General features: G+C 38.6%; 5 protein-coding genes across 6 annotated transcripts; 4 read left to right on the forward strand and 1 right to left on the reverse strand.

Moving 5' to 3' along the window:
• LOC125194723 lies at positions 1 to 2341 on the reverse strand. The gene is made up of 5 exons (XM_048092957.1): positions 2249 to 2341; positions 1849 to 2022; positions 1496 to 1765; positions 416 to 529; positions 1 to 138 (listed from the first exon to the last, which is right to left on the reverse strand). The coding sequence occupies exons 2-5, from the start codon at positions 2005 to 2007 to the stop codon at positions 1 to 3; spliced, it is 681 nt and encodes a 226-aa protein (XP_047948914.1). The 5' UTR covers positions 2008 to 2022; positions 2249 to 2341.
• Positions 2342 to 4708: 2367 nt separating this feature from the next.
• LOC125192071 (protein STICHEL-like) lies at positions 4709 to 10196 on the forward strand. The gene is made up of 6 exons (XM_048089525.1): positions 4709 to 7016; positions 7241 to 7460; positions 7824 to 8360; positions 8603 to 9122; positions 9623 to 9704; positions 9812 to 10196. Exons 1-6 carry the CDS (start codon positions 4968 to 4970, stop codon positions 9881 to 9883), a joined length of 3480 nt encoding a protein of 1159 aa, XP_047945482.1. The 5' UTR covers positions 4709 to 4967; the 3' UTR covers positions 9884 to 10196.
• A 1629-nt stretch (positions 10197 to 11825) lies between these two features.
• Positions 11826 to 16723, forward strand: LOC125191900 (protein STICHEL-like). Of its 2 annotated transcripts, XM_048089325.1 has the most exons (7): positions 11826 to 14061; positions 14306 to 14525; positions 14967 to 15233; positions 15351 to 15512; positions 15591 to 16077; positions 16161 to 16242; positions 16500 to 16723. In XM_048089325.1, the coding sequence occupies exons 1-7, from the start codon at positions 11953 to 11955 to the stop codon at positions 16593 to 16595; spliced, it is 3423 nt and encodes a 1140-aa protein (XP_047945282.1). In that variant the 5' UTR covers positions 11826 to 11952; the 3' UTR covers positions 16596 to 16723. The 2 variants fall into 2 exon arrangements, with proteins under 2 accessions (XP_047945282.1, XP_047945281.1); XM_048089324.1 differs by having other exon boundaries at positions 14967 to 15512.
• Positions 16724 to 17896: 1173 nt separating this feature from the next.
• On the forward strand, positions 17897 to 18926 carry LOC125194724 (putative cryptochrome DASH, mitochondrial). The gene is made up of 2 exons (XM_048092959.1): positions 17897 to 18104; positions 18220 to 18926. The coding sequence occupies exons 1-2, from the start codon at positions 17897 to 17899 to the stop codon at positions 18924 to 18926; spliced, it is 915 nt and encodes a 304-aa protein (XP_047948916.1).
• Positions 18927 to 20431: 1505 nt separating this feature from the next.
• LOC125192804 (2-C-methyl-D-erythritol 4-phosphate cytidylyltransferase, chloroplastic) lies at positions 20432 to 24667 on the forward strand. The gene is made up of 11 exons (XM_048090464.1): positions 20432 to 20730; positions 20835 to 20915; positions 21336 to 21391; positions 21570 to 21649; positions 21814 to 21896; positions 22664 to 22741; positions 23492 to 23560; positions 23780 to 23848; positions 23951 to 23997; positions 24259 to 24349; positions 24439 to 24667. Exons 1-11 carry the CDS (start codon positions 20524 to 20526, stop codon positions 24493 to 24495), a joined length of 918 nt encoding a protein of 305 aa, XP_047946421.1. The 5' UTR covers positions 20432 to 20523; the 3' UTR covers positions 24496 to 24667.
• The last annotated feature ends 536 nt before the right edge of the window (positions 24668 to 25203 follow it).

Raw genomic sequence — 25203 nt, forward strand, 5'->3', positions numbered from 1 at the left:
CTACACGAGGGCTTCTTCTTGGAGATCAACATGGAACGGAGAGGATTTGTACCAAGTGTCAGGACCGTTTGGCCAGTATGTAGTCAACATGCGTGAATTTACATGCTCACGCAGGTTATGGCAGCTGAATGGTATCCCCTGCACTCATGCAATTGCAATAATCAACAAGAATGGACAGGATGTATCAGACTACGTCTCCCGTGATTATTTAAGGTCCACAATGTCGATGCTGTAAGAGAATGTCCTCTACCCAATCAGTGGGATGGATAATTGGCCGAAGACTTCTGCTGTTGGATTCGAATTGACGCCTCCAAGGCGAAGCGACAACGTGGACGGCCGAAGAAACTCAGGCGCGGGGAGCCCCAAGTTCGACATCACGAGAATGGAGCAGAGTCACTAAGGCGAACCTATATACTGAGATGTCGTCGGTGCGGAACAGAGGGTCATAACAGGAGAACTTGCACCAATGATCCCCGAGTAGATGCTCGTACTGAAGTTCGTCATAGTTCGTCACAGGCCACTGACCCATCTACATCGAGTACCCATAATAGGGCAGAGTCTTCAAACTCTCGTCAAAATCAAGAGGTAGTATTCACAACGAATATATGAAATCCGCACCAGTTGGGCGTCTATTATATATGCCACAGAACACTCCAGCTCCAGCACCATGACGGCCTCGCACACGACAGAATGCAGCAGAGGTAGAATTTACTTTCCATCAATATATTTTATATCTAAACCACTGGGCGTCAATTCCTCACGCTTTGTTGTTTGTTGTAGACAATTCTGACGAGGCCTACCTCAAGTCGGACTACGGCTAATCCGCAGCGCTGTGGCCGTCGCAAGGATCAAGATTAAGAAGATTGGATGATGTGAAATCTAAACAATGTTGTGGTTTTTTGGCATGGGGCTTGAAGCCTTTATTTTGATATTTTGGCTCAAACAATGTTTATTTTGGTATTTTGGCATGACTACACTATTATGTCTAACAGAAGTAACAATATTTTGATGGTTTTTGACGTAACAATATTTTGATGGTTTTTGATGCGATGTTGAATGTTTGTTGTTTGGCGTATGATGGTTTCATAATCCAACCTTTTCATTTATTAAGTGACTCATGGATACAAATCACGAGAATCTACTAATCTGTGTATCTGCTTATGGTGTTTGTTAAACAGTCTTGGTATTTGGTTCGTAATTATCTAAAAATGTGAGGTACTTAATTCGTTATTTTATTTCAGGTTTAAGAATCTTAACACCTTTTAGTACTTCATTCGTGATTTTATTAGGTACTTCATTCGTGTTTGTATAAAAGATGTGGTATTTCATTGGTGATTTTATTCAAGGTGTGTGTGGTATTTCATCAGTGATTTTGCATTGTTACTCAACAAAACAAAACGATCCCAACACATCTCAACAAACAAAACGATCCAATTTTACATTACATAAAGAACTACATAAAGAGAATAATTACAACACATAACAACAATATAACAATCTTCAAATTTCGGGACACTTTGGTTGCTTTATCAATTTGTAACTTAAGCCTTACGCATTCCTCAGATTTCAAGCTCAATTTTAACTTCACCTCTTCAAACTCATCAGTTTTCAAACGCAATTTTTCTTCAAGAACACCCTCCATAATTTTGTTGCATCGGAGTTGTTCTTCAAAGTTATCGCGTTCGAGCTTGATTTTTTGAAAGTAAGTGTCTTGACTTGGGGAAAGACCCACATCAACCCAGCGAAAGAATCTGCAATCATCTTCCTGCATAATTCATACAAAAATCAATGGAATGTCGTCTATATAAAGGGACATTTTCTTTGCGATTGTGCCATGCCATACCATACCTTGCATATTGGACAACGATAGTAACGCCGACCAGGATTCGCAGTAGTCCTAGATATCACTAGCTCGGCCTCAAGATCATGGTTGCAGTTCACGCTCTCTGGACAAGGCCAATTCCAATTAAAGCTTGACCCGTATGATTGAGAACTAGAAGAAGACATTACTTGAACAAGCACCTGAAAATTGAGATGCAACTTATTAAAAAGTTAGACGCATAAACCCTAAATTTTATACAACCCAAATCTGCCCAAATTCAGCTGCAACTGCAAAATCCACACAAATTTACATTCAAAATCAACCCAAATTCAGCTGCAAAATCCAAATTCAGATGCAAAATGACCCTAATTTGAGCTGCAAAATCCACTCAAATTCAGATGCAAAATCGTCCCAAATTCACCTTACCGGTCGGAGAGCGGACAGAGTGCAAGTTACCCAAATCGCTATGTCAAACTTAGCTATAGGATCACTGAATGCGTAAACGAAAGAAAATGAAAGGAAGGTTAATGGGGGTGTTGAATTGAAGTGGGAGAAGAAGATAAATGAAGATAAATGAATTCATTCAGCAAAATGAATTCCATCTCTGAAATTCTCAAGCCGATAACAACCACGCTAATTTTCGTTGACATTCCCAAGTAGAAATAGGAGGGTAGCAATTGGAATTAAGGAAAATATTTGAGGGGTTGATTGTCATTTGATTCACACAGGAGCCCTAAATGCTTTTGCCAAACAGGCTCAGTGAACACCCGTTTCATTTCAGTGTTGGTGGGCCATACACACTTCAAAACTGCTCAAGATATATTTCATGCGAAATGAAATCTATTTAAGTGAACGGGTCCTAAGGTTAGATATATGTAAAGATTTTTTTTTTCTCTGAAGGACCTGCAGTGTCACAACCGGAAACGACAGAGACTTTTGATGTAGTTCACTATTTATAAATATAAGTGTGGTCAAGTGATATGTGACTCGTTCATCCTTAACCAAATGGTTAAGGTCCCAGCCTTTGGCTATTGCCTACAAGTCATTGCGGTGAATAATAATCATTGGACGGCCTTGGTAACTATAAAAAAAAAAGATAAACTAGAAATATATTAGTTTGAACATCGTTTAAGTTCTTATTTATTTTAAAGTAGGAAAGATGATAAAGAAGGAAAGAGAAAATGTTGTTGGATATTTAAAAGTGAAAGAGATGAATAAATAAAAAGAAAATGAAATAGTGTATTTTAATTAATTCCTAAACAAGAGAGGGGACACACTAAAAAGGGATTTGGTATCCGTTGGTATATTGGAGAAACTATGATAGTTGCAACATTACCTCGGTCTGACTCCCGAAGTATTTACATTACCTCGTTTTTTAGATAGAAAAGATAGACTAAATTGTGAACTTTCTACGAAACGGGTCTTGTGTCCGTCAAGAAAATATATCTATAACCAAACAAAGTGAATATACTCACTTAACATGTATCACCAAACCCGTGGCAGATCCAAGATTTTTTATTTGGAATATGAAAAATAGTTATAGAAGTTTAAAAATCCAAACAATTCTTTTTGTTCTCTTAAGTACAAATGTTTTATATAAACGAGTTTTAAGGAATTGGTGGAGTGTGTAATTAGTGAAGTGAGATGGTGGAGTGTGTAATAAATGAAGTGAGATGGAAGAGTGAGATGGTGGCCATGTTTTAAAAACCGGACCGGACCGGTCGGTTCGACCGGTCCAACCGCGAACCGGCAGGCAATCCGGTCCGGTTAAGCCATAAAAACCGTCACCAAGTTCACCCGCTGTGAACCAGTGAAACCGGTCGGACCAGTAACCGGAAACCGGTTTTTTCAATTTCAAAATATCTTTTCAAAATTTGTTCTTGTAGAGACTTGAACTCATAACCTCTCCTCCAAATATCAACACTTCTTCCACTCCACCACAAGGCCTTGATGGAATATAATGAACATTGATTATATACATACATTAAATTTTATACACCCAATTACCCGTACTAATAAAATAATTCATCTTAATTATATATTCTATAAATAATTTTTAATTATAATATATATTAAATTATAATTATTATATCTTAACTTTTAATCATACTTACTAATAACTAAATTTTATCGTTACTTATCAAGTTATCATTCATATTTTTTTACATATTACTTATTAGTTATAGTTCACTATTTATTAAATATTATTTTTTAGTATATTTTTATTTAAACTACCTAATAATTTTTTAAAATAGTTTTATAATATTACTTTCGCCACGTACACTTTTTTGAAATAACATGAACTTTATCTACATTTATACATATAATATTATATTTTCATCTACACTAATTGATAGTTTATGTATTTAATTATATTTATTAATAAAAAAATTATTCAATTTTAATATTTGAATACTAGTTTTTTATCTATATCATATCTAAAACTAATTATTTACAAGGTTTAATATTTTTTACGTGTTATAAATTATACTTTATCATTTATTATAATTTTGTGCATTATATATTTAATTTAATATATTTATAATAGTATAACGGTTCGACCAGTAGTTAATCCGGTCCGACCGGTTGAACCATGAACCAGTAGCTTTGGATATCACAAACAAAACGTTATGAAATTAATACATTCAAAGTATGATACAATAATGGTCCTTTTCATGTTTTGAAATATTTGATCACCTTCTATATCAACGGCAACATTCGTGATTCATCTAATACTAATCGAATTACATTTTCATGATTCATGTAATATTAATCGAATTACATTTATTAGTCTCCATATTACACACTCACAAATCCTCACATTAAAAATATCAGACAGAATCATTGACTCGTTTGGAAATATTGTTTGGAGCCTCTATGGCGGGCCCTTCAATGGAGGGAAGAAGAAGCTCTTTACCATTTCAATTCTTTCATTCCATTTCAACCAACACTACACAAATAGAACTTCTTGGCCATTAAAACCCGGCAAATTGTTCTCTCTTCAGCACTATTCATTTTATACTTTCCCTAAACCTTATTGATTTCAAATCTGCCGATTTGCAGTTGAATGAAAACGTGTGAATGAGGTTTGTGAGTGCTCTTGTTTCTTTGATTTTTTGAATTAGTCCGGCGGAGGAGAGGTGGGATGATGCAATTTGAAGGCGGCGGGGCGGCGGCGGCGGGTAACAACCTGCATTGGAAGAAAGAGCTGACGCAAATCCGCAAGGCTGCGAGGGTGCTCAGGGATCCTGGAACCTCCTCGTCGTGGAGGCCATCGCCGTCGCCGCCGCCTGATTCTGCAAGATCTCTCACCAAGAATAGCCGCGTTGAAGGTAATGCCTTTGAGCTCAATTTTAATGTGGGGACTAATAATAGCTCTAATAGTGAGAGGAAAAAGGGGAGAGTGTATTTGCATAATTGGAAGAGTCAGAAATCTGAGAGTGAAAGGAGTAGACAGATTAATGATGATGGTGGTGGTGGTGGTGGTGATGTGGAGGGATCTTCCTCTACTCAAGGGGAGAGCTTTGAAGTTGATAGCTTGAATACTGTGAGGAATGATGCCAAGAGTGATGGTTATCAGACTGATAGGTTTACTGCAGCGTTGTTTAAATGTATGGACTCGAGCTATACGCCGTGTATTAGGCGCAGGAGGAAGAAGAAATCAGCGAGGAGTGGTTATTCTAGTCCTGGTTCAAGGCAGAAATTGCAGATGAAGATGTTGCTAAGTCGATACGTGAAAAATGCAATTGATGATTCGCCAAGTGTTGGTTCGGGGAGGGAAGATTTTATGAGTTTGATTGGTCAGTCAGATGAAAATGGGGGTTATTGCAATTCGGAGGATCTAGGGAGAGATTCTGCAGTGTCACAATTGCTTGCTAGGTTCAAGAATAACAAGGGTTGGTCTTGTCCTCCTGTGAAGATGATGAGGAGTCACAGGAAGGAGGATGATTCTGTTCCATATAGCACGCGGGCGTTGTTGGCACGCCGTTATAATAGATATGCAATCAGGAATCCTAGTACAGTTGACTCTTGGGTTGGAATGACCGGTTCATTTGACGATGGTGATGATGAGGTGGATGATCAGCGAGGATGTGGGATTCCTTGTTATTGGTCTAGGAGGTCAACACCTCGATCTAGAAACGGAAGTTCCTGCTCTCCATCTCTTTCTGACGTTCTGAGAAGAAAAGGAAGCAGCTTGCTTTGTAGAAGCCAGACCATGTCTCAGCAAAGACATCAAGGAATAACTTTGCGTTCCAACAAGAGGAAGCTCAACTCTAAGATAGCAGCTCCTCTTCTTGACAGCGGTGCTGATGGATCATCTTTGAGAACCATGGAAAGTGATGATGAACTCACAGCAAAACTCGCAGAACTTGATATGGAGGGCATGAGCCGGCTGGCTGGAAGGAGGTGGCGATCTTCAAGTTGTAGAAGTCTGGAAGGGCTAGAGTTTGTAGCTCGAGAAAGTTTTTCTGACAATATCAAAAGCCTGAGCCACAAATACAGGCCGATGTGTTTTGAGGATTTAATTGGACAGAATATGGTTGTTCAATCTCTTGCGAGGGCAGTTTCAAGGGGAAGGATCACCCCGAGTTATCTATTTCAAGGCCCTCGCGGAGTTGGAAAGAAATCAATGGCTCGGATTTTTGCTGCTGCTTTGAATTGCCTTGCCACCGATGACAGTAGGCCATGTGGTGCCTGCATGGAATGTGCCGACTTCTTAACTGGCAAGACCAGATTTATTGAAGAAGTTGATTGCTCCAATAACAAGGGAGTTGACGGACTGAAAGATGTCTTAAGAAACATATCAGTGGTTCATCCTTCAGGACTTCCACATTGCAGGGTTATTGTCATGGATCAGTGTCATTTACTGCCCTCGAAAGCATGGCTTTCATTTCTTCGGGTTCTTGAAAAAACATTACCTTTTACAGTTTTCATACTCATAACAACTGATGTTGACAATGTGCCACGAGCTATATTGACCCAGTGTCAGAAGCATATTTTCAACAAAATTGGCAATGGCGATATTGTTACTCGACTAAGGAAGATCTCTGTTGAAGAAAATTTAGATGTTGAACCAAATGCGTTAGAGCTGATTGCTTCGAGTGCAGATGGTTCACTACATGATGCTGAAATCATGCTGGACCAGTTGAGTTTGTTTGGGAAACAAATCACCAAGTCATTGGTGAATGAGCTGGTGAGTTTGAGCCAACCTTTTTCCAAGTCTTTAACTAAATCTATGTTGACTGATCTTCTTAGTTTTTCCATTATATGATTTGCATCCATATGAAGAAGTATGTTACATTTTTTTTTCGTGTTAATTTTCAGTTAATGCATTAGTTTTTGGCCAATGCGTTTAATAGAAAAGTAGAGTTGTATAATCTATCAAATAATGCCAAGTTGTGTGCGACGTTTCTACAGATGGGGGTTGTCTCCGAGGACAAACTACTGGAGCTTTTGGAATTAGCCATGTCATCAAATGCTACCGAAACTGTAAGAAGATCCAGAGAAGTGATGGATTCAGGTGTCGACCCACTAGTTCTAATCTCACAGTTGGTTACTCTTATTGTGGATATTATTGCTGGAACTCACCTGAGTGTTGACGCAAAGCACAATGATTCAATCTTCGGTTGGAAAACTTGTAAGTCTATCTGCTGCTCGAGTGAAACTCTCTTCTAATGTGTATGTTGCTCTCTTTTTGCTTTCATCTTGCTATTAGTTTGGCTTCTTCTTGTGCCAAATGAGCTTGCAAATAGCTACAAATAATCTGAATTTTGGTGTTATGATTTTCGCTATTGAGATCTACTACTTTCTAAGGTCTTCAAGTTTACTGATGGATATTTAGTTATATCATCTGTACATGGGTTGAATCAACACAACAATATCGTTTAGAAGCTTTTCGTCCCCTAAAATTTTAACGCACAGTATATTTATCCAGTACTGGTATTTTTATATGTGCTGATACACTCATAGCGTTTTCAACTATTAATGTATTTATTTCCAGTGACAGAGAGAGAGTTACACAGATTGAAGCATGCATTAACATTACTATCTGAGGCAGAAAAGCATCTGAGGGTCTCGAGTGAACGATCAACCTGGTTCACAGCAACTCTATTACAATTAGGTTCTATGCCCTCTCCTAGTCGAACTCATTCCACAAGTAGTCGAGGGCAGGTCTCCAAGGCAACTGAGGAGGAGCACGCAAGTATACCTGGAGAATCGACTGCCTCCAGGCACAACTCTGACAAACAATTTGCGCCCGAAAAGTCAACTTCTCCCACATCCTGTATGTTTTCTGATCAATGCAATTCTGCGAGCAATGTCAGACCAACTCCAAATACCAACCAAAGTCAATTTAACGACTGTATAAGTTTGACTGTCTCACACGCTGACAGTACAAACAAGAGAACCACATTGAGGTGCGTGAATTCAGAGATGTTGGTTAGTATTTGGCTTCTGTGTATCGAGAAATGTCATTCTGAGACACTGAGGCTACTGCTACATTCTTATGGGAAGCTTGTTTCAATATCAGAAATGAAAGGTAAACTCCCTCTCTGAAGATGGACACATTCGAAACTGTTTTCCTGCTTTTCCCCTTTCTCTATTCCGTTGCCCTATAGACTAACTTTTGAAATTTGCTTCACTTTTATGTGTCACTTACACTTTTATATTTTGTTATGCTATAGATTTCTAGATATGGTCGAGCAACGAAACTTTTCATCACAAATATCATAACGCCGTGGTTTTTGGGTACCTTTCTAATGAGTTTTGAACTTTATACAGGTGGTTTTATTGCTCACATTGCATTTGAGGATAGTGATATCAAAACCAGAGCACAAGGCTTTCTTAGCAGCATCACTAACTCATTTGAAGCTGTTTTGCGACGCAATGTGGAAGTTAAATTAAGTCTACAAGAGGATTCTTTGGATCATAAGCTGATGAACGAGATTCCAATAAACCAGGAAAACAAATCAACATGCTCAAATGTTAGCACAAGTATGGAAGATAGCAAGTCAGATATTCCTGTGCAGAAAACTGAATCCATCATCCTCGAGCAAATATCGAAAAATGCCTCGTTGCAGGCATCGGACAAAGGAACACCTCAATCAGTGAGAAATTTGAGACCTGAAAGGAATCAAGTTCTACCACAAGATGAGTTGAATCATGAAATGGAAAAACTAAATATGAACGACGAAGTGGCACCTCAGAAAGATCAGGTTGTTCAGAACGCTGATCACTGTCCAATCTCCCCGAGCTTGCTTCATAATACCACATTTGGCAACAGTTTCCGCAATGATAACAAGTAAGATGATGCTATAACCTTGGATTTCTTACACATGTTTTTAATTATCTCAATGTTGAATGCATTGTAGCTAAATGCTCTCACTCTTTTTCTGGGAGATTCTCAAATTCTGAAAAGTCACATCCAGTTGTTTAGCCTGCTATGTTTTTCTACATACACAAGAAATCACTATGATATCGAATCAAAGTGACCACGGTGGAGTATGGAGCAATATAGATGATAACATTGATAATATTAGAAAGAGATCTGTATTTACTAATGTTAGTTTTAGTTAGCAGCAGCGAACTTCAATTTCGGTCTAGATACATAATTCATTAAATGAAAAACAGAAAATGCAGTAGAAATTAAGTTCACTGAACAGCAACCATGGACTAGACTAGAAGGCAGAATAAATCAGATTGACTTGCGAAAACTGTTATATATATACGGAATATAAAGTCGAAAGAGCTAGAGAAGAGTTGTTCTTGTCCTATCATATGTGCTGATATTTCCTTGTACAGAGGATACGAATCTGGATCAGGAGGCGGAGGTTGCAGTGCGATGCTCTGTTGGAATAACCGGACACCTCAAGCAAGGGGAAAGGTATGCCATTTCATGAATCAATTTTAATAGATGGGAAACAACAGTTGCAAGATGCACTTGCAAGATGCACTCGGTTAAGACTCTTTATCCATACTTTCTTTCTCCAGGCTAAGAAAGACGCATCTAGACATGCGGCTAAAAAAGGGCGATTTTCTTTATTCGGAGAGTGTGGGAAATGAAGAAACAGACAACAGAGACAGTAGATATAACTTCAGGCAATCCTGTGTTTCACATCAGTTATTTTATTTTGTATTTATAGGCTTATGTGATCCTAGCCTTGTATGTTTCTCGAAAAAACATGTGTTTCCCGGCCCATCAGCGTGTTTTTTTTTGTTTTACGGTACAAAAAATTTATATCCAAGTGAAACGTATTAAACTTATAAATCTCATATAGTAGGTAATTATGTAAAATCATTTGTAATGTGCAACATGCTCTTAGGAACAATTGTATTCACCTATAAATACAGGCATGTACAAATCATTTTTCATGTATATAAGATAAACATAAAGCTAGTAGCATATAATTACAAAAGGCTTAACAACAAGATTGCAAAAAATTATTTTAGATTAGGCTACCCATCTATTGTCTTTGGATGGGAGGTTTGTTTGTGAGTGATAGTCGTTTCCTTGATTTGGATTGTATATCCTCAACTTTATATTCAATTTATTTTTTAGTTATGAAATTCATTTACCAATAAATATACTCCCTCATGTTCACATATTAATGAAACGAAAACTCAAGGCCATTTTTAGTTCTAAACAAGTGATTGTTTTATTATTTTAGTTCAAAATATGTTTGATAGTTTCTGGTCTTCGACATTAAGAACTGGTCCATTTTGAAAAAAAAATGATAAAACCATTACATTTAATTTTAAACGATTAACACAATTAATTAATTAAATTATTTATCAACATTAGAATTTTTTTAAAAATATTTGGCATTATAATTTTGTTTTCATTTCATTTCTTAAATTAGTTTTTATGAAATAAACAAAATTAATTTTAAATTATAGTATTATGTGGAGTATTATAATTATGAATGTTTAAAATGAATAGAATGAATTGAGGGAAAATATCATCTAAAATCACATCGTATGCATCAAGTCTTTATCCTCACAGTAGCTCACAATTTCGATGGACCCGACATCGAATGAGAGTTTCCAACAATCCACAGCAGATGGCCACCTCAACTGGAAAAATCATACTCCTATATACTTAAAAATTTGAATACCTAAAATCTAAATAGAATAGCCAATAATTTGACATGAAAATCCTATTTGGAAATTATGATGTTGAGGATCAGTTTACCAAAAATCATACTAGCTGACCATCAAAATTTAACAAATTTGTCAATTTTGCTACTATATTGGAAAACTAAAAGTCAAAACATACTGTTTTACACCAAAATATGATCTGAGTATTGTTTGTTTGTACTCCATGTATCTCAATTATTTTCTTAATTACCATCAACATTCACTCCCTAAATTTTATTTTATGCACTAAATCCTTGTAGACTCCAAATATTTAGATACGAAGAAAATAAAAATATGTTTGGAACATTTTTTAGAAATTCCCTAGTCTAGATATATTAAGTTGTCAATATGAGTAATTGTGCCCAACAAATTATTTTTGACATGCATAACCATATATAGTATGATTATGTTTTGACAACTGGTATGTCTACACTAGTTTCCATATCAACAAAATGACATTTGTCAAAAATTTATTAGTTGGAAACCAACTCATATTACCAACTTGGTATATCAAGCCTATAGATTTTTTTCAAAATTGAGAATGAAAGATTTTAAAAGGGGTTGTGTTTGGATGATTGGATTCTTAGACATTTAATTCCATTATACAAAACGAATAATATAATTAAAATAATAAGGGGAATAATATTGAACTGATTTAGGGAGATGTGAATGCCCTAATATGGGAATAAAAATAAAAATAATGAATGAATAGATTTTGCATGGTCGGGGAAAGAAACAAACAAGCCCTAAAGTCAAAAACGGAAATTCCTTACAACGTAATATTGCGAGGGAGGGAAAAAGGAGTGATTCCATTTCAATTATCTGCTGTGCTGCGCCTTAAACCATGGAAATAATTGAGCAGTAATTATTGCCTTCAAATCCATTATTTATGTTAGGTTGGGCAGAAGTGGCCATTAAAGAAAGGCTATTAAGATCCACAGATCTGTCTTCCTAAACAAAATGCCTGCAATCAATTAATTACATCGTGTATATGTATGCAATGCTCCTCTTTCCCATTTCCTGATTCACTGCAGCGGAGCGGAGCTATGTTGTCAGTTGACGCCGGCGGGAGTGGGATTGATCACCGCCCCAGCAACCTGCATTTGAAGAAGGAGCTCACCCAAATCAGGAAGGCCGCCAGAGTGCTCAGGGACCCCGGAACCTCCTCATCTTGGCGCTCTCCGCCTCTTGGCTCTGCAAGATCTCTTCACTACAAGAGCAATGGTAATGCTGTTGCTTCTCCCTCTCAACACATTTTGCACCCTCCTTCGCTTGCAGGGAGTGGGAATAGTAATAATGCTGGTGGTAGGAAAGGGAAAGGGGATAGGGGGAGGGTTTATTTGTGTAACTGGAGGAATCAGAAGCCTGAGAGTGAGAAGAGTAGGCGGAATGGTGAAGATGAGGGGTCCTCGTCTAGTTTGAATGGTGGTGGGAATGATTCGAAGAGTGAGGGTTATTTGAGTGATAGGTATGGTTCGTCGGTGTCTAAGTGTAGGCGTACTGTTAAGAAGAAGTCGAAGAGGGGTAATTGTTCTAGTGGTGGTTCTAGGCATCAGAAGGAGAAGTTGCAGATGAGGATGATTTTGAGTAGGTATGCTAAGAATGTTGCTGACTGTTCGCCTAGTGTGGGAATGAGGAGGGATGATTTGGCTAAATTGGGGGATCAGTCTGATGATAATGGGGATTATTGCAATTCTGAGGATTTAGGGAGGGATTCTGCGATATCGCCTTTGCTTGCTAGGCTTAAGAAGAAAGGTTGGTCTCGTTCACCGACAAAGTTGTTGAGGAGTCATAGGAAGGAGGATGATTCCGTTTCGTATAGCACACAAGCATTGTCGACAAGCTCTTATAATAGGTATGCTGTTAGGAACCCAAGTACTGTCGAGTCTTGGGATGCCACCACCGGGTCATTGAATGGTGCTGATGATGATGGGGATGATCAGTTGGATTTGCCTGGACGTCAGGGTTGTGGAATTCCTTGTTACTGGTCTAGAAGGTCGACACCAAAGTCTAGATATGGGGGGAGTTCTTGTTCTCCGTCTCTTTCTGATGCTCTAAGAAGGAAAGGAAGCAGCTTGTTTTGTGGAAGTCAGACCACGTCCCATGGAAGACATCATCGTTTGCCTTTGGCTTCCAACAAGAGGAGACTCAGCTCCATGACAGCAGGTCAAAGCCTCATTCCTCTTATTGGAAATAGTGCTGATGGAAGATTATCCATGAGAAGTGGGAACAGTGACGATGAGCTCTCAACAAATTTCACAGAGCTTGATATGGAGGCCTTGAGCCGGTTGGATGGTAGGAGGTGGTCTTCAAGTTGTAGAAGTCAGGAAGGCCTTGAGGTAGTAGCTCTGAACGAGGAAGCACGTGAAGAAGGTTCTCCAGAGAATATCCGAAGCCTGAGCCACAAATATAGGCCAATGTTTTTTGACGAATTAATTGGCCAAAAAATAGTTGTTCAATCTCTTACGAGTGCGGTTTCAAGAAGGCGGATTGCTCCAGTTTATCTATTTCAAGGTGCTCGTGGCATTGGTAAAACTTCCGCGGCTAGAATCTTTGCTGCTGCTTTGAATTGCATTGCCACTGAAGGGAGTAAACCCTGTGGGATCTGCCGGGAATGTACTGATTTCATGTCTGGAAAGAGCAGGTGTCTTGAAGAAGTTAATGGCTCCAATAAGAAGGGAATCGACCAAATGAAAAATCTGTTAAGAAACATATCAGCGGTCCATCCCTCGGCACTTCCACATTACAAGATTTTTGTCATTGACCAGTGTCATTTACTGCCCTCAAGAACATGGCTGGCATTTCTTCGACTCCTTGAAAAACCATTGCCGCGTATTGTTTTTGTACTCATCACAACTGATGTTGACAATGTACCACGCACCATATTGACTCGTTGCCAGAAGCACGTTTTCAACAAAATTAGCAATGGCGATATTGTTACTCGCCTAAAGAAGCTTGCAACTGATGAGAACTTAGATGTTGATCCAAATGCGTTAGAGTTGATTGCCTCAAATGCAGATGGTTCACCACGAGATGCAGAAACCATGCTGGACCAGTTGAGTTTGTTTGGGAAACGAATCACTAAGTCCCTGGTGAATGAGCTTGTAAGTTAAATCTTTATTGTCCTGCCTTGTGATGATTCTGCATAATCTTCTTTCTTTCCGACTTGCATTCAATGAAGAACTATTTTTGGTATTTTCTTGCCCATTTTAGTCAAGAAAAAAGATCTTGCTCTTAAATAAGAGTTTTCATGGTTCTGATTACTAAAAAAGTGAATGTCGATATCTATAGATTAATTCGTCTCCATGTCTTCTAACGAAGAATTTTCATATGATGCTTCTTATGCAGATGGGGGTTGTCTCTGAGGATAAATTACTTGACCTTCTGGAGCTAGCAATGTCATCAAATGCTACAGAGACAGTTAGAAGAGCGAGGGAATTAATGGATTCGGGTGTTGATCCATTAGTACTAATCTCTCAGTTGGTGACACTTATTGTGGATATTATTGCTGGGACTTATTCAAATGCTGATGCAAAGGACAACTATCTGTTCTTTGGTGGGAGAAATTGTAAGTTATTTTACTTTTACTATGTTTAGCATGCCTTTAACATCAACTTCAATTTTCATGTTCTAGGTTAATATAATGGAAAAGTTGATAACTGCATAAGATTTGTCTTTCCCTATTCTGGAAGAAGATACTATAATAAAAGAATCATTAATACCTATAAATATGTAAGCTGGACATTTTGAACTTATAGCATCCTCAGTTCATCAAGTTTTTTTTGGGGTTTATTTTCTCATATATGTAATTTTTTTGTGTTGATTACCACATTCAAGTTATTATGTATGAAGAATTTGAAAAACAGTAATAAAAGAGGAAACAAAGCAGTGAAGGTTGTGGGGGTGGGGTTGATGGAGAATTCAATGATGATATTTGTTGCTTCAAATGCTTATTTATCCATTGCTGTTATCTCATAATTTCTGAAACCATTGATGGTTGAATTTTCAGTGACTGAAAGAGAATCGGACAGACTTAAGCACGCATTAACTCTACTGTCTGAGGCGGAAAAGCATCTCAGAGTTTCAACGGAACGATCAACCTGGTTCACAGCAACCCTATTACAATTAGGTTCTATGTCTTCTCCAGATCGAACTCAGTCCACCAGTAGTCGACGACAGAGTTCAAAGGCAACTGACGAGGAGCACGTAAGTATGGTTAGAGAATCTACAGCCCCCAAGCAGAACTCAGATGCACAATTTGCACCTCAAAAGTCAGGTTCGCCCTCACCCTTTATGGTTGCTGCTCACTGCAATTCAACGAGCAACGAAAAACCAGTCAGACAAATTGCCAAACCCAATCAAAGCCAATTCAGTGATAGCGGAAATCTGACAGGCTCAAATGGTGATTTCGCAACTGGTCAAACGACAATGACATGCATGGATTCGAGGATGTTGAATAATATCTGGATCCAGTGCATTGAGAAGTGCCATTCTAAGACACTGAGGCAACTACTTCATGGTCATGGAAAGCTTGTTTGTTTGTCTGAAACGAAAGGTAAATCGCGTGATCATTTCAAGTGCATGCTTAAGAGCTTTCGTTGTTGCAAAACTCGTAACAGACTTGTTCATGCAGGTGGTTTGATTGCCGACATTGCGTTTGAGGATGGTAACACCAAGAGCCGAGCACTAGGTTTTCTCAGCAGCATCACTAATGTATTTGAATTCGTTTTACGAAGCAACGTGGAGGTTAGGGTAAGTCTGCTGCACGACTGGAGAGTCAGAACCTCCTCTGCAGATGTTAGTACATCGGAAGATGGCAAATCAGATCTCCCCTTGCGGAGAATCGAATCCATTATCCACGAGCAAAGGCTGGAAACCGCGTGGATGCATGCAATGGAGAAAGGAGCCACTGCATCATGGAAGCCAGAAAGGAATCAAGTCCTGCCTCAGGATGGCATAGATCATCCACACGTATTGAATTCGAAAGTGCAGCAATGGGAAGATGAGTTGCATCATGAGATTAAAGTACTCAAAATCAATGATCAGACAGGTAACAAGATCGGCCATCACCCCATATCTCCGAGCTTGCTGCATAACGCCACCACCTTCCCGGATAACATGTAAGTCTCTCTAAACATTTCATATTTTCAGAATCTATGGATGCTTAGTCATGTGTAACAATGGTGTCATCATTCTTCTGCAGGGGATATGAATCTAGCAGTGGCGCAGGCGGTTGCAGCGCCTTCTTATGTTGGAATAACCGCAGACCTCAAGGAAGAAGAAAGGTAGGCTGTGTTATGTTTTGAGTCAAGTCACATTTTATGATATTTGCAAATTAGTACCCGATAAATCGATTTTTGTTCCTAACCCGACTTTTAATAAAAGCCTGGTGGCTCCTGTATAACACGTTCGACTGTCAACACGATTATCTAGAATTAGAAATGGGAATAATTTGTCGTGGTACTAATATGTCGATATCGAAAGTGTGACCCGACCGGGTATATTCGCGAACCATGTTGGTGAACTTGTGTTCCTTGTGCAGGGTGTACAAGTACAACCCAAAGGTGGAAGAAGATTCTCTTTAATTGGAGAGTGTGCTAAATTGAGGAGATCAGAAAACAAGAGATTGAGCATATGATCACCTAATCCATTCCCTTTGATTTTGTATTTATAGGTGATTTTCAAATATCATTCATACCATGTAAAGTTACACCTTGTGTCTCATCATTTACTTAATTCTACCAATACTAATAAAATTTATAGACCTTTTGTTGTGCTATGAAACTAGATTGACCATATTTGTATTGCGCAAATTAGTATTTGTCGTTCCAAGACACGTTGAGGATGAGCGATGAACCGGCAACATGAAAGAAGTGTCTACGCGGATTAGGTTTTTGTAATTTTTATTTAATTATTTTGATTATGTTCTTTTTAGGAATTTCATTATGTAATTTTAGGATTTTATTTTTGTTATATTTACTTTTAATTGTGTAATTTAAAGACTTCAATTATTTATTTTTCAAATATTTAATTATCTATTTTATTTTTGAGAATATCTAATTTTAATAAATTTCAAATGAAAAAAATAAGTGACCAAATTGCGTGAACTGTTAAGGTCTGATCCAGTGGAATGTACTTTTTTATTTTGGGACGATTTTAGCAAAACATTTTTTGTAATATTGTGACATTAAAAGACTAAAATTATTTAACAATAATTATAACTAAAAATGATCATGAATTAAGTCTTCCCCCCTTGATACATGAACAACCTTAGCTAATTCAATATTAGACAATTACTCCCTCAGTCCGCGAATAGGAGTCCCGTTTTTCAATTTTAGGTCATCCGCGAATAAGAGTCTCAGTTCACCATAAATAGTACTAGGATTCTACCTTTCACTAACTCATTCTACTCACTATTCATTTAAAACTAATACATATATAAGTGAGACCCCTATTGCGTTAACTTTTTTTAACTCACTTTTCTTACACTTAACACTCACTGCCACCCATAAATGGAGCTCCTAATGGCAGACAGAGGGAGTAGTTAATTAGTACATCACATGAGCAACCTAGCTCTTATTAGAGCAACCACTATAGGGGCGGCGCGCCGGCCACCCCGGAGGCGGCTTAGCCGCGGCGATGTATAGGGGGGAAGGCGTCCGCCCCACGGGCGGACGAAACTCTTGGGGCGGAAGGGGCATCGCCGGCTTTGCGGCGATGACGGGCCGCATGAGAGAGAATCGCGGCGGCCGCCGCGCCTATCTATTGCGCGGCAGCACCGCCGCGGCGGTCGCCGGATTTATTTTATTTTATTTTATTTTTTTTTAAATTCGAATTTTAATTCATTTTTTTGGCTTATTTAAATACCCCACCAATTTATTTTCCACTCCACACCCATTTTCACTCCACCCCCAATTTCACAACCCTAGATTTTACCAAATGCACGGGAGAGACGAAGATTCACCCGGCACAGAAGAATCGGGATACGGATACTATCCTTCTTCCCAGCCATCTCAGCTGTGGGGATCGAGTCCCACCCCCCGGGGATCGAGTCCCAGTCCCCCTCCATTCCAGTCGTGGTCACCGACATCCCCGCCGTGGCAACAAAGCCAATATCGGGGTCAATCTTCTCATCAGAGGAATTTGGGTCGTTCGGCATTTGGAGATTATCGACCCACTATGGACTCGCCCAACCATCCGCGGCCGGATACCCCTTCTCACTCTTTCCAGCGCACCCAGACTCCGTTGTCTGATTTTGATAGGTTCACACTGGAGAGCAGATGATGGGGCTGATGAGTCCGGGCCTACCGGAGAAACCGCCGACGAGATCTTCGGCGGCGACGGCGGTGGTGGGAGAGGTGGCGGCGACGGCGGTGGTGGGAGGGGCGGCAACGGCGGTGGTGGGAGGGGCGGCGGCTACGGCGGTGGGGGGAGAGGCGGCGGCGACGGCGACGGGGATGGCAGCGGCAGCGGCGGTAGCGAGTCGGCGGTAACAAGTCGGGGCGGGCACTACACCAAAGACGAGTCGATTGCTGTGGCGAGGGCATGGGATGCCGTCACATCAGACCCCTGTGTTGGCACCGATCAGACCGAGATGGGCTTTTGGAAGCGCGTCTTGTTGACCTACAATGAGTTCAAGCCGAGAGGCGCCAAACCGCGTGACGCGGAACAGCTCCGGAAAAAGTTTGGGAGGATTCTGACACCCACCAAGAAGTTCGCGGGCATCTACGGCAACAACCTTCTCAACGCTGAGAGTGGCCGCAACGAAGCCGACGTGAAGGCTCTGTCTGTGTCCCAATACAACGCGCTATATAAGCCTAGGTTCAACCACTGGGAGGAGTTTCTCGTTCTCGAGAACTACCCGAAATTCAAGGCCAGACTGAGGGTCACGTGCGAGAGGAGACGCAACGAGAGCCGGGAACTCAGCAGCGGCGGCGACCTCAACGACGCAGCGGAGGGAGCCCTCTGACGCAACCAGCGCGGCTCAGCCGGCGAACTCCGGCGCCCCGTGGACCATGGGGCCTATGTGGTCTTGAACAGGGAACCTGAATGTGCAGCTTGATGAAACAACCGCAAGATAACCTGCCGTTTCTACGAGTCGGCCACCGACCCGATCACCAAGGCGATATACTATGAGCTGATGTGTAGGATCGAGAGGATCTGGGGCTGACTGGTCCAGGGGCGGGGGCGCCGGCTGGGATGTGGGCGACGAAGATGAGGCAGAGGATTCCGACTCCGCCACCGAGTAGATGGTGGCGGTGTTTTTATTTGTTTTTGTATGTTTTTTTTTAAAAAAATGTTCGTTGTGTAATTTTCCGGTATCCATGAATACAACGAATATTTGGTCTCATCGAACTTTTTAATTTTATTATTATCTCGTTCTCTAATTATTTATAGTCCGATAATTTTAATTGTAATTGAATTAAAATATACAACAAAAAAAACAAAGTGAAATTTGTCCACCAAAAAGTGTCCACTATTGCTACGGACACTTTTTTTTGTGGTTGTGGACAAATAAAATGGGGCTATGGACAAAAAAAAAAGTTGTCCACCAAAAAGCATCCACCTATAGTGGATGCTCTTATAACATTGTGCTATTATATGGAGTAAAAATTTTGATACTCAGTATTTTAAATAAGGGCAAATTGCTTGTAAAGTCATGAACTTTCAACATAGTTTGATTTTTCCCGTGAACTTTAAATGTTGCATGAAAAGTCATGAACTTTACCAAATTGTGTAAATTTCCTATCCAACCCGACTTGATAGATTTCCGACACAATAACTTATCCTACGTGGCGCGTTGAAGGCGTGACTTGATAAAACTCAACTAATTCTGATTATTTCTCTTATATTTTTGCAATCTCTGACCCTGAAAACACAGGCATACAAGTAGAACAAATGAAAACATACAAATCAAATCTAGCATACAAATCGACATAAACATACAAATCGAATTCCACAAATCGAATTTAGCATAAAAGTAACATTAATTCCACAATTCAAATTAAACCCTAAATTTGTCATTTGCCAAGTCATGCTTCCGACGCATCACGTAGGATAAGTTTGTATTGGAAATCTATCGGATCGGGTTAAATGGGAAATTAACACAGTTTGGTAAAGTTCATAACTTTTCATGCAACATTTAAAGTTTATGAAAAAAATCAAATTATGTCGAAAGTTCATGACTTTATAGGCAATTTGCCCTTTAAATAACTATAACCACAAAAAATTATTATTAGCTAGAGACTAAAAACTTATAATTAATTCTCTCTTTCCTATCATGAAAACAAATTCATATTATAAGAATCTTTATTATAAAATGGTTCCAACACATGCTGATATTGCATATGAATTGTGAGTATCGTGTATTCATTGTTGTGTGCGTTTCGGCGGCTATTAAATTAAGCTTATACGGTGTATTAATGTGCGAAATTAAAACAAATACAATAGTTTCAACTTCTTAAAATTTCAACTTTGTACGATTGAATAAGAATTGGTGTGTGTGAAACTTCATTATTTCATTCTTCTCTTCTTTCAGTCAAGAAGAGATTTTCTGAACAAGAAAGATGTCGTCAACACTTCAATTTGGAAGCATCCCATCCTTTACAATGTCTCTCACTGCTTCCCCTTCTTCTATCCCGCTTAGTTCCGGTGCAACTTTGGTGTTCACCTCTAAATTCCGCCCCTCATTTGCTTTGACCTCCGATTCTGATAGCAGAGACGTCGGGTCCTTGAAGAGCCCTAAATTCTCCACAATCAGTTGCTCTGCGGGGGTAAGTGTGGCTCCGATTAGTTGATGAGTTTCTACTTCCGTTCTCGTTCCGAAATTTGACATTTGTGTGTTTTTTTTTTTTTTGTGTTGATTATTGAATGGCAGGGCTCAGATACAGATGTAGTGGTCAAAGAGAAAAGTGTCTCTGTTGTTCTGCTTGCAGGAGGAAAGGGCAAAAGAATGGGTGTGAGTCATCATTCATTTTCTCTGATGGTTTCGGTTTGAATAACTGTAATTTTGTGGTGTGTTTTGAATGTCAAAATTGGAACTTGTGATGCATTCATCCACGGGACATTGTGATATCGACTATTGAGTGCTAAGTGCTATGTGACATTGTCAATTGATCATGTTTTAATGACTGGTAATTTAGCTTTTTTGCTGATTGGTATGATTTGTGAAACTATGGGTTCATACAGTACAAAAGTCATCATGGATTCAGTTCTTGGTTTTGGTTTTTTATTTGAATGATATTTGTTGGACATTGAAATATTGAATATGTCTCCATCTTTTCTTCTTTTTGCTCTTTTTGTTCGTTGCACCTTCTTATCTTCTTCTAAGGGCTATTCATCACATGGTTGATTGTAGTCTGTGTTATTTGATTCATAGGCAAGCATGCCTAAGCAGTATCTTCCACTTCTTGGCCAACCGATAGCTTTATACAGGTGAGTGCAAGAACTGAATAACTTTCTTGTAAAATGCTTTTGGTTATGCCAAATGATGTGTAATCATGAGATATTACCTTAACAGTAAATTCATTTGTCAATAAATAAGAAAGAATGACTTTCTCCACTTCTGTAACCTCTTGTTTGTTACTGAACTACACTATTATGTATCTTGCAGTTTCTACACTTTCTCAAGGATGCCTGAGGTGAAGGAAATTGTTGTTGTATGCGATCCTTCGTATCGAGACATTTTTGAAGGTCTGTATATGTTGTCTACGTAGTACCTAAAACAATTTTTTAATTCAAGAAATACTCAAATAATGAAAATGCTTCCTGTATATGTGGTATGCACTGAAAATGGCTTAGTTGGTACCTCTTCTGTAAGAAAATCAAAGACTCAATACCTGCTTCTGTGGTGTTAGATGCCAGAGACGATATTCACATTGACTTGAAATTTGCGTTGCCTGGGAAAGAGAGGCAAGATTCTGTATACAGTGGATTAGAGGTAATGTACTCATCAGTTGTTTGAATCTATTTAACTTGACTGTATGGAAACTTGTCCTTTGTGTACATTTTCCCCTTTTCACATGAGTTGTCACAAGATGAAAGCCTTATCGATGAAGTTACCATATTATCAGTGGCCGTATTACTTTTTATTTGAAGTTCCCAAGTGGCCTACAACTGCTCATTGATTTATATGACTAGAATCTTCCTCATGTTCCTTAAGTTAAGGGTAGCTAAGTATGTTATCTTAGGGGGACACTTTCCAGAATGGCTATTCTGGATAAAAACTTACTATTAATTTTAGGGTTCAAGGGTTAATTGTGATTTAGGGCCTGAATTTGTTTAGGGTTTCTGAAATAGAAGGAGGATTTGTTTTAGGTGAAGACAAGAACAACGCCGATTCTGTTTGAGGTAGAACATGAACTTCTACCTCATTTTACGAGTGAGCCTGACAGCCTGTGCAGATTTCCGGCACTGGAAATTTTAATGAGAAAAATAATCACATTCACTAAGTTAAGGATGTCTAAAAATAATCTGAAGTTGAGGTTATAAATAAGATAGTGCGAAAGTGTAAACCACAATCACTTTCAGGATCAGCAGCACTGGAATTTTCTCATATGTTGAATTAGTCCCTGATCTGCAATGTCTGCACTAAACTCTCCAATTAGTCTTAGCACACATTATAGAAATTATACCTAATCTAATGATAATTATTTGGAACAGAGTCATATATTTTAAAAGTCTATTAAAATGAGGACTTTGTTTCAGGCAATTGATGTAAATTCTGAGCTAGTCTGCATACATGATTCTGCAAGACCTCTCGTGGAAACTCCAGATGTCGCAAAGGTATGTGTTAACTTCTCCATTTGTCCGTGTTATTCATCTTCATCTCTTAAACAAGAAGATGTGCAAAATCCTATTTACATATCCAATTATCATTAGGTTTTCTACATTGTGTGTGCTGTCTAATGTGATAAAGAAGCCAGTTTAAAGCAAAGAATTTCAGATTTGTATCATCCATACATGTTTGAGATTGGTGTATGCTGCCGTCAACAACACTATTACTTGCATATGGGATGCCTACTAATCCATATCCTAGTTGAAGAGATTTACAAGGAATCATGGGAACATAATATTCTTTGGCTTTATATGTTTAAAGATCAACGAGAAAGACAGATATCAACTAAGAAATTCTTAAAGTGTACAAAAAAGTAAGAAACTTGTATCTGAGTTTAGAAGTTTGTATCCTGTTTGCAATTGTACCATTGGGACCTCAATCGTGAAACACGAGCTATTTTCTTATTCAAAGTTAATTTACTTCCTTTCCGAATTATGTCTCTAAATCATTGGTTATACATTGCATACTATAGCTACGTATGTGCAGGTTAAATATGCTTCCATTTTTTTTGTTAGTTGATGGCTTGATGCATCTAACAATAGACTTAGTTTCTGTCTTGGTGCTTGATTATTAAATCCTGACATCAAGATTTTACATGGTTACCTTTTTCTAAGTTTGTTTAGATGATGCATAATGCCAAATAATGTTAGGGCTTGGAGTTACAAGTACAATGATCATAATTATGTATTCATTACCAGGTTCTGAAGGATGGCAAGCGAATTGGGGCAGCTGTGCTAGGTGTTCCTGCTAAGGCTACAATCAAGGAGGTGGGCACTTACATTCTGTCCCCTGAAACCTATGCGTAGACAAAATAAAACCCTTCAAGTAATTAGGAGTAGTTGTTAAGATTCGAGGACGTGGGTTGATGAAAAAAAGTTATAACAACCTGTGCAAGTGAAATGACAGATTTCCATTTCAAGTAATTCGTGTTGCTTCACATTCTGAAGAAAAATACTACTATGTATACTCTTGTTTTACTGATTCAGGCTAATGCCGAGTCTTTTGTGGTTAAAACACTGGACCGGAAGACCCTCTGGGAAATGCAAACCCCACAGGTTCGTAGCTGTGCATCAAAACTTCATTTGGGCATGTGCACGACATGGATTTTCTGACTAGTCAAGAAGTCTGTATGTACGACTGATCAACTATGTGTGCAGGTTATCAAGCCGGACTTGCTTAGGAAGGGTTTCGAGCTTGTAAATAGGTGACTCTTTATCCTCGCTAAAGTAATCTTCTATATTTCTATTTGATATGCCCTACTTTGTATAGCAACTTCAATCAATAAATAGCAGTGAGGCAACAATCACACCAGATAAAATTATGAAATCTGTTGTCATCGTTAAGACCTTGTTCTAATGTCTCAGCTCTATACGGCTCAGAAGATATATATGTGTGGCAACATTTGTGTGTGTGTGTGGATAAAAACACATTTCATAGTTTTCTTGGTCTCCTGTGATTTCTGCAGAGAAGGACTTGAAGTTACCGATGACGTCTCTATAGTGGAGCACCTCAAACATCCAGTGTACATTACTGAAGGATCTTACACCAACATCAAGGTAACTGCAATATCTCTGGAACAATGACCTCAACACGTAGACCATAAGCACCGAGAAGAAAAACTAATATGAATGACATTGAAATGCAGGTTACGACCCCAGACGATTTATTGCTTGCTGAGAGAATATTGAACCCTGAAGATTAAGATTCTTACGATGGTTCCTTACTTCTTTGGAAGTTAAACGATTTTTTGCTACGTCCATGGACATTGGGACTTCCGAATTTTCATTTAAATCTGTTTCAGTGGTGAAGTACGAGTGTACACAATCGTACCCCCAAAATAAAGCATAATAATATGATGAGATTTTTTTGTGGTAGAACACTTTCCCTTAATGTTAACTTAGGTTCGATTTTTTAAATTTTTTCTCTTTTAAAATATCTGCAACTTTGCTCAAATAAATCTAAAGATAATTCTCGAGTAAAGATAACACATCATGTAACTATTTATGGTACCTAAAACTTTAAATTCTGGATACGCCATTGTTTATTAGCAAAAGGTACCATCTTGTTTTATTGACATACTATGGTCCCAATTTTGGAATAATAACAAAATGCATATTTAGGGATTGAAGCAAATATAACAATACAAGTTGATGCAAAAATGTTCCTGTAACTTTCTAGGAGACATTATAAATTATAAAAAAGAAGGCTGTGATGATTGTGAACATTTGCAATTAAGGCGTGCACATTCTCTTTAATTTTTTTTATGAGCTAAAATGCATCACACCACTCCTTTAATGGTGGCCTGGAAATGCTTTTCCTATATTAGTTGGAAGCAAATTATTAAAAGCTTCTTAACCACGAATTATTAAATTCATGAATAATTGGTGATACTTTTGTCATATGTATATTC

The sequence above is a fragment of the Salvia hispanica genome, chromosome 6, assembly GCF_023119035.1.
Source record: "Salvia hispanica cultivar TCC Black 2014 chromosome 6, UniMelb_Shisp_WGS_1.0, whole genome shotgun sequence".
Classification (NCBI taxonomy): Eukaryota; Viridiplantae; Streptophyta; class Magnoliopsida; order Lamiales; family Lamiaceae; genus Salvia; species Salvia hispanica.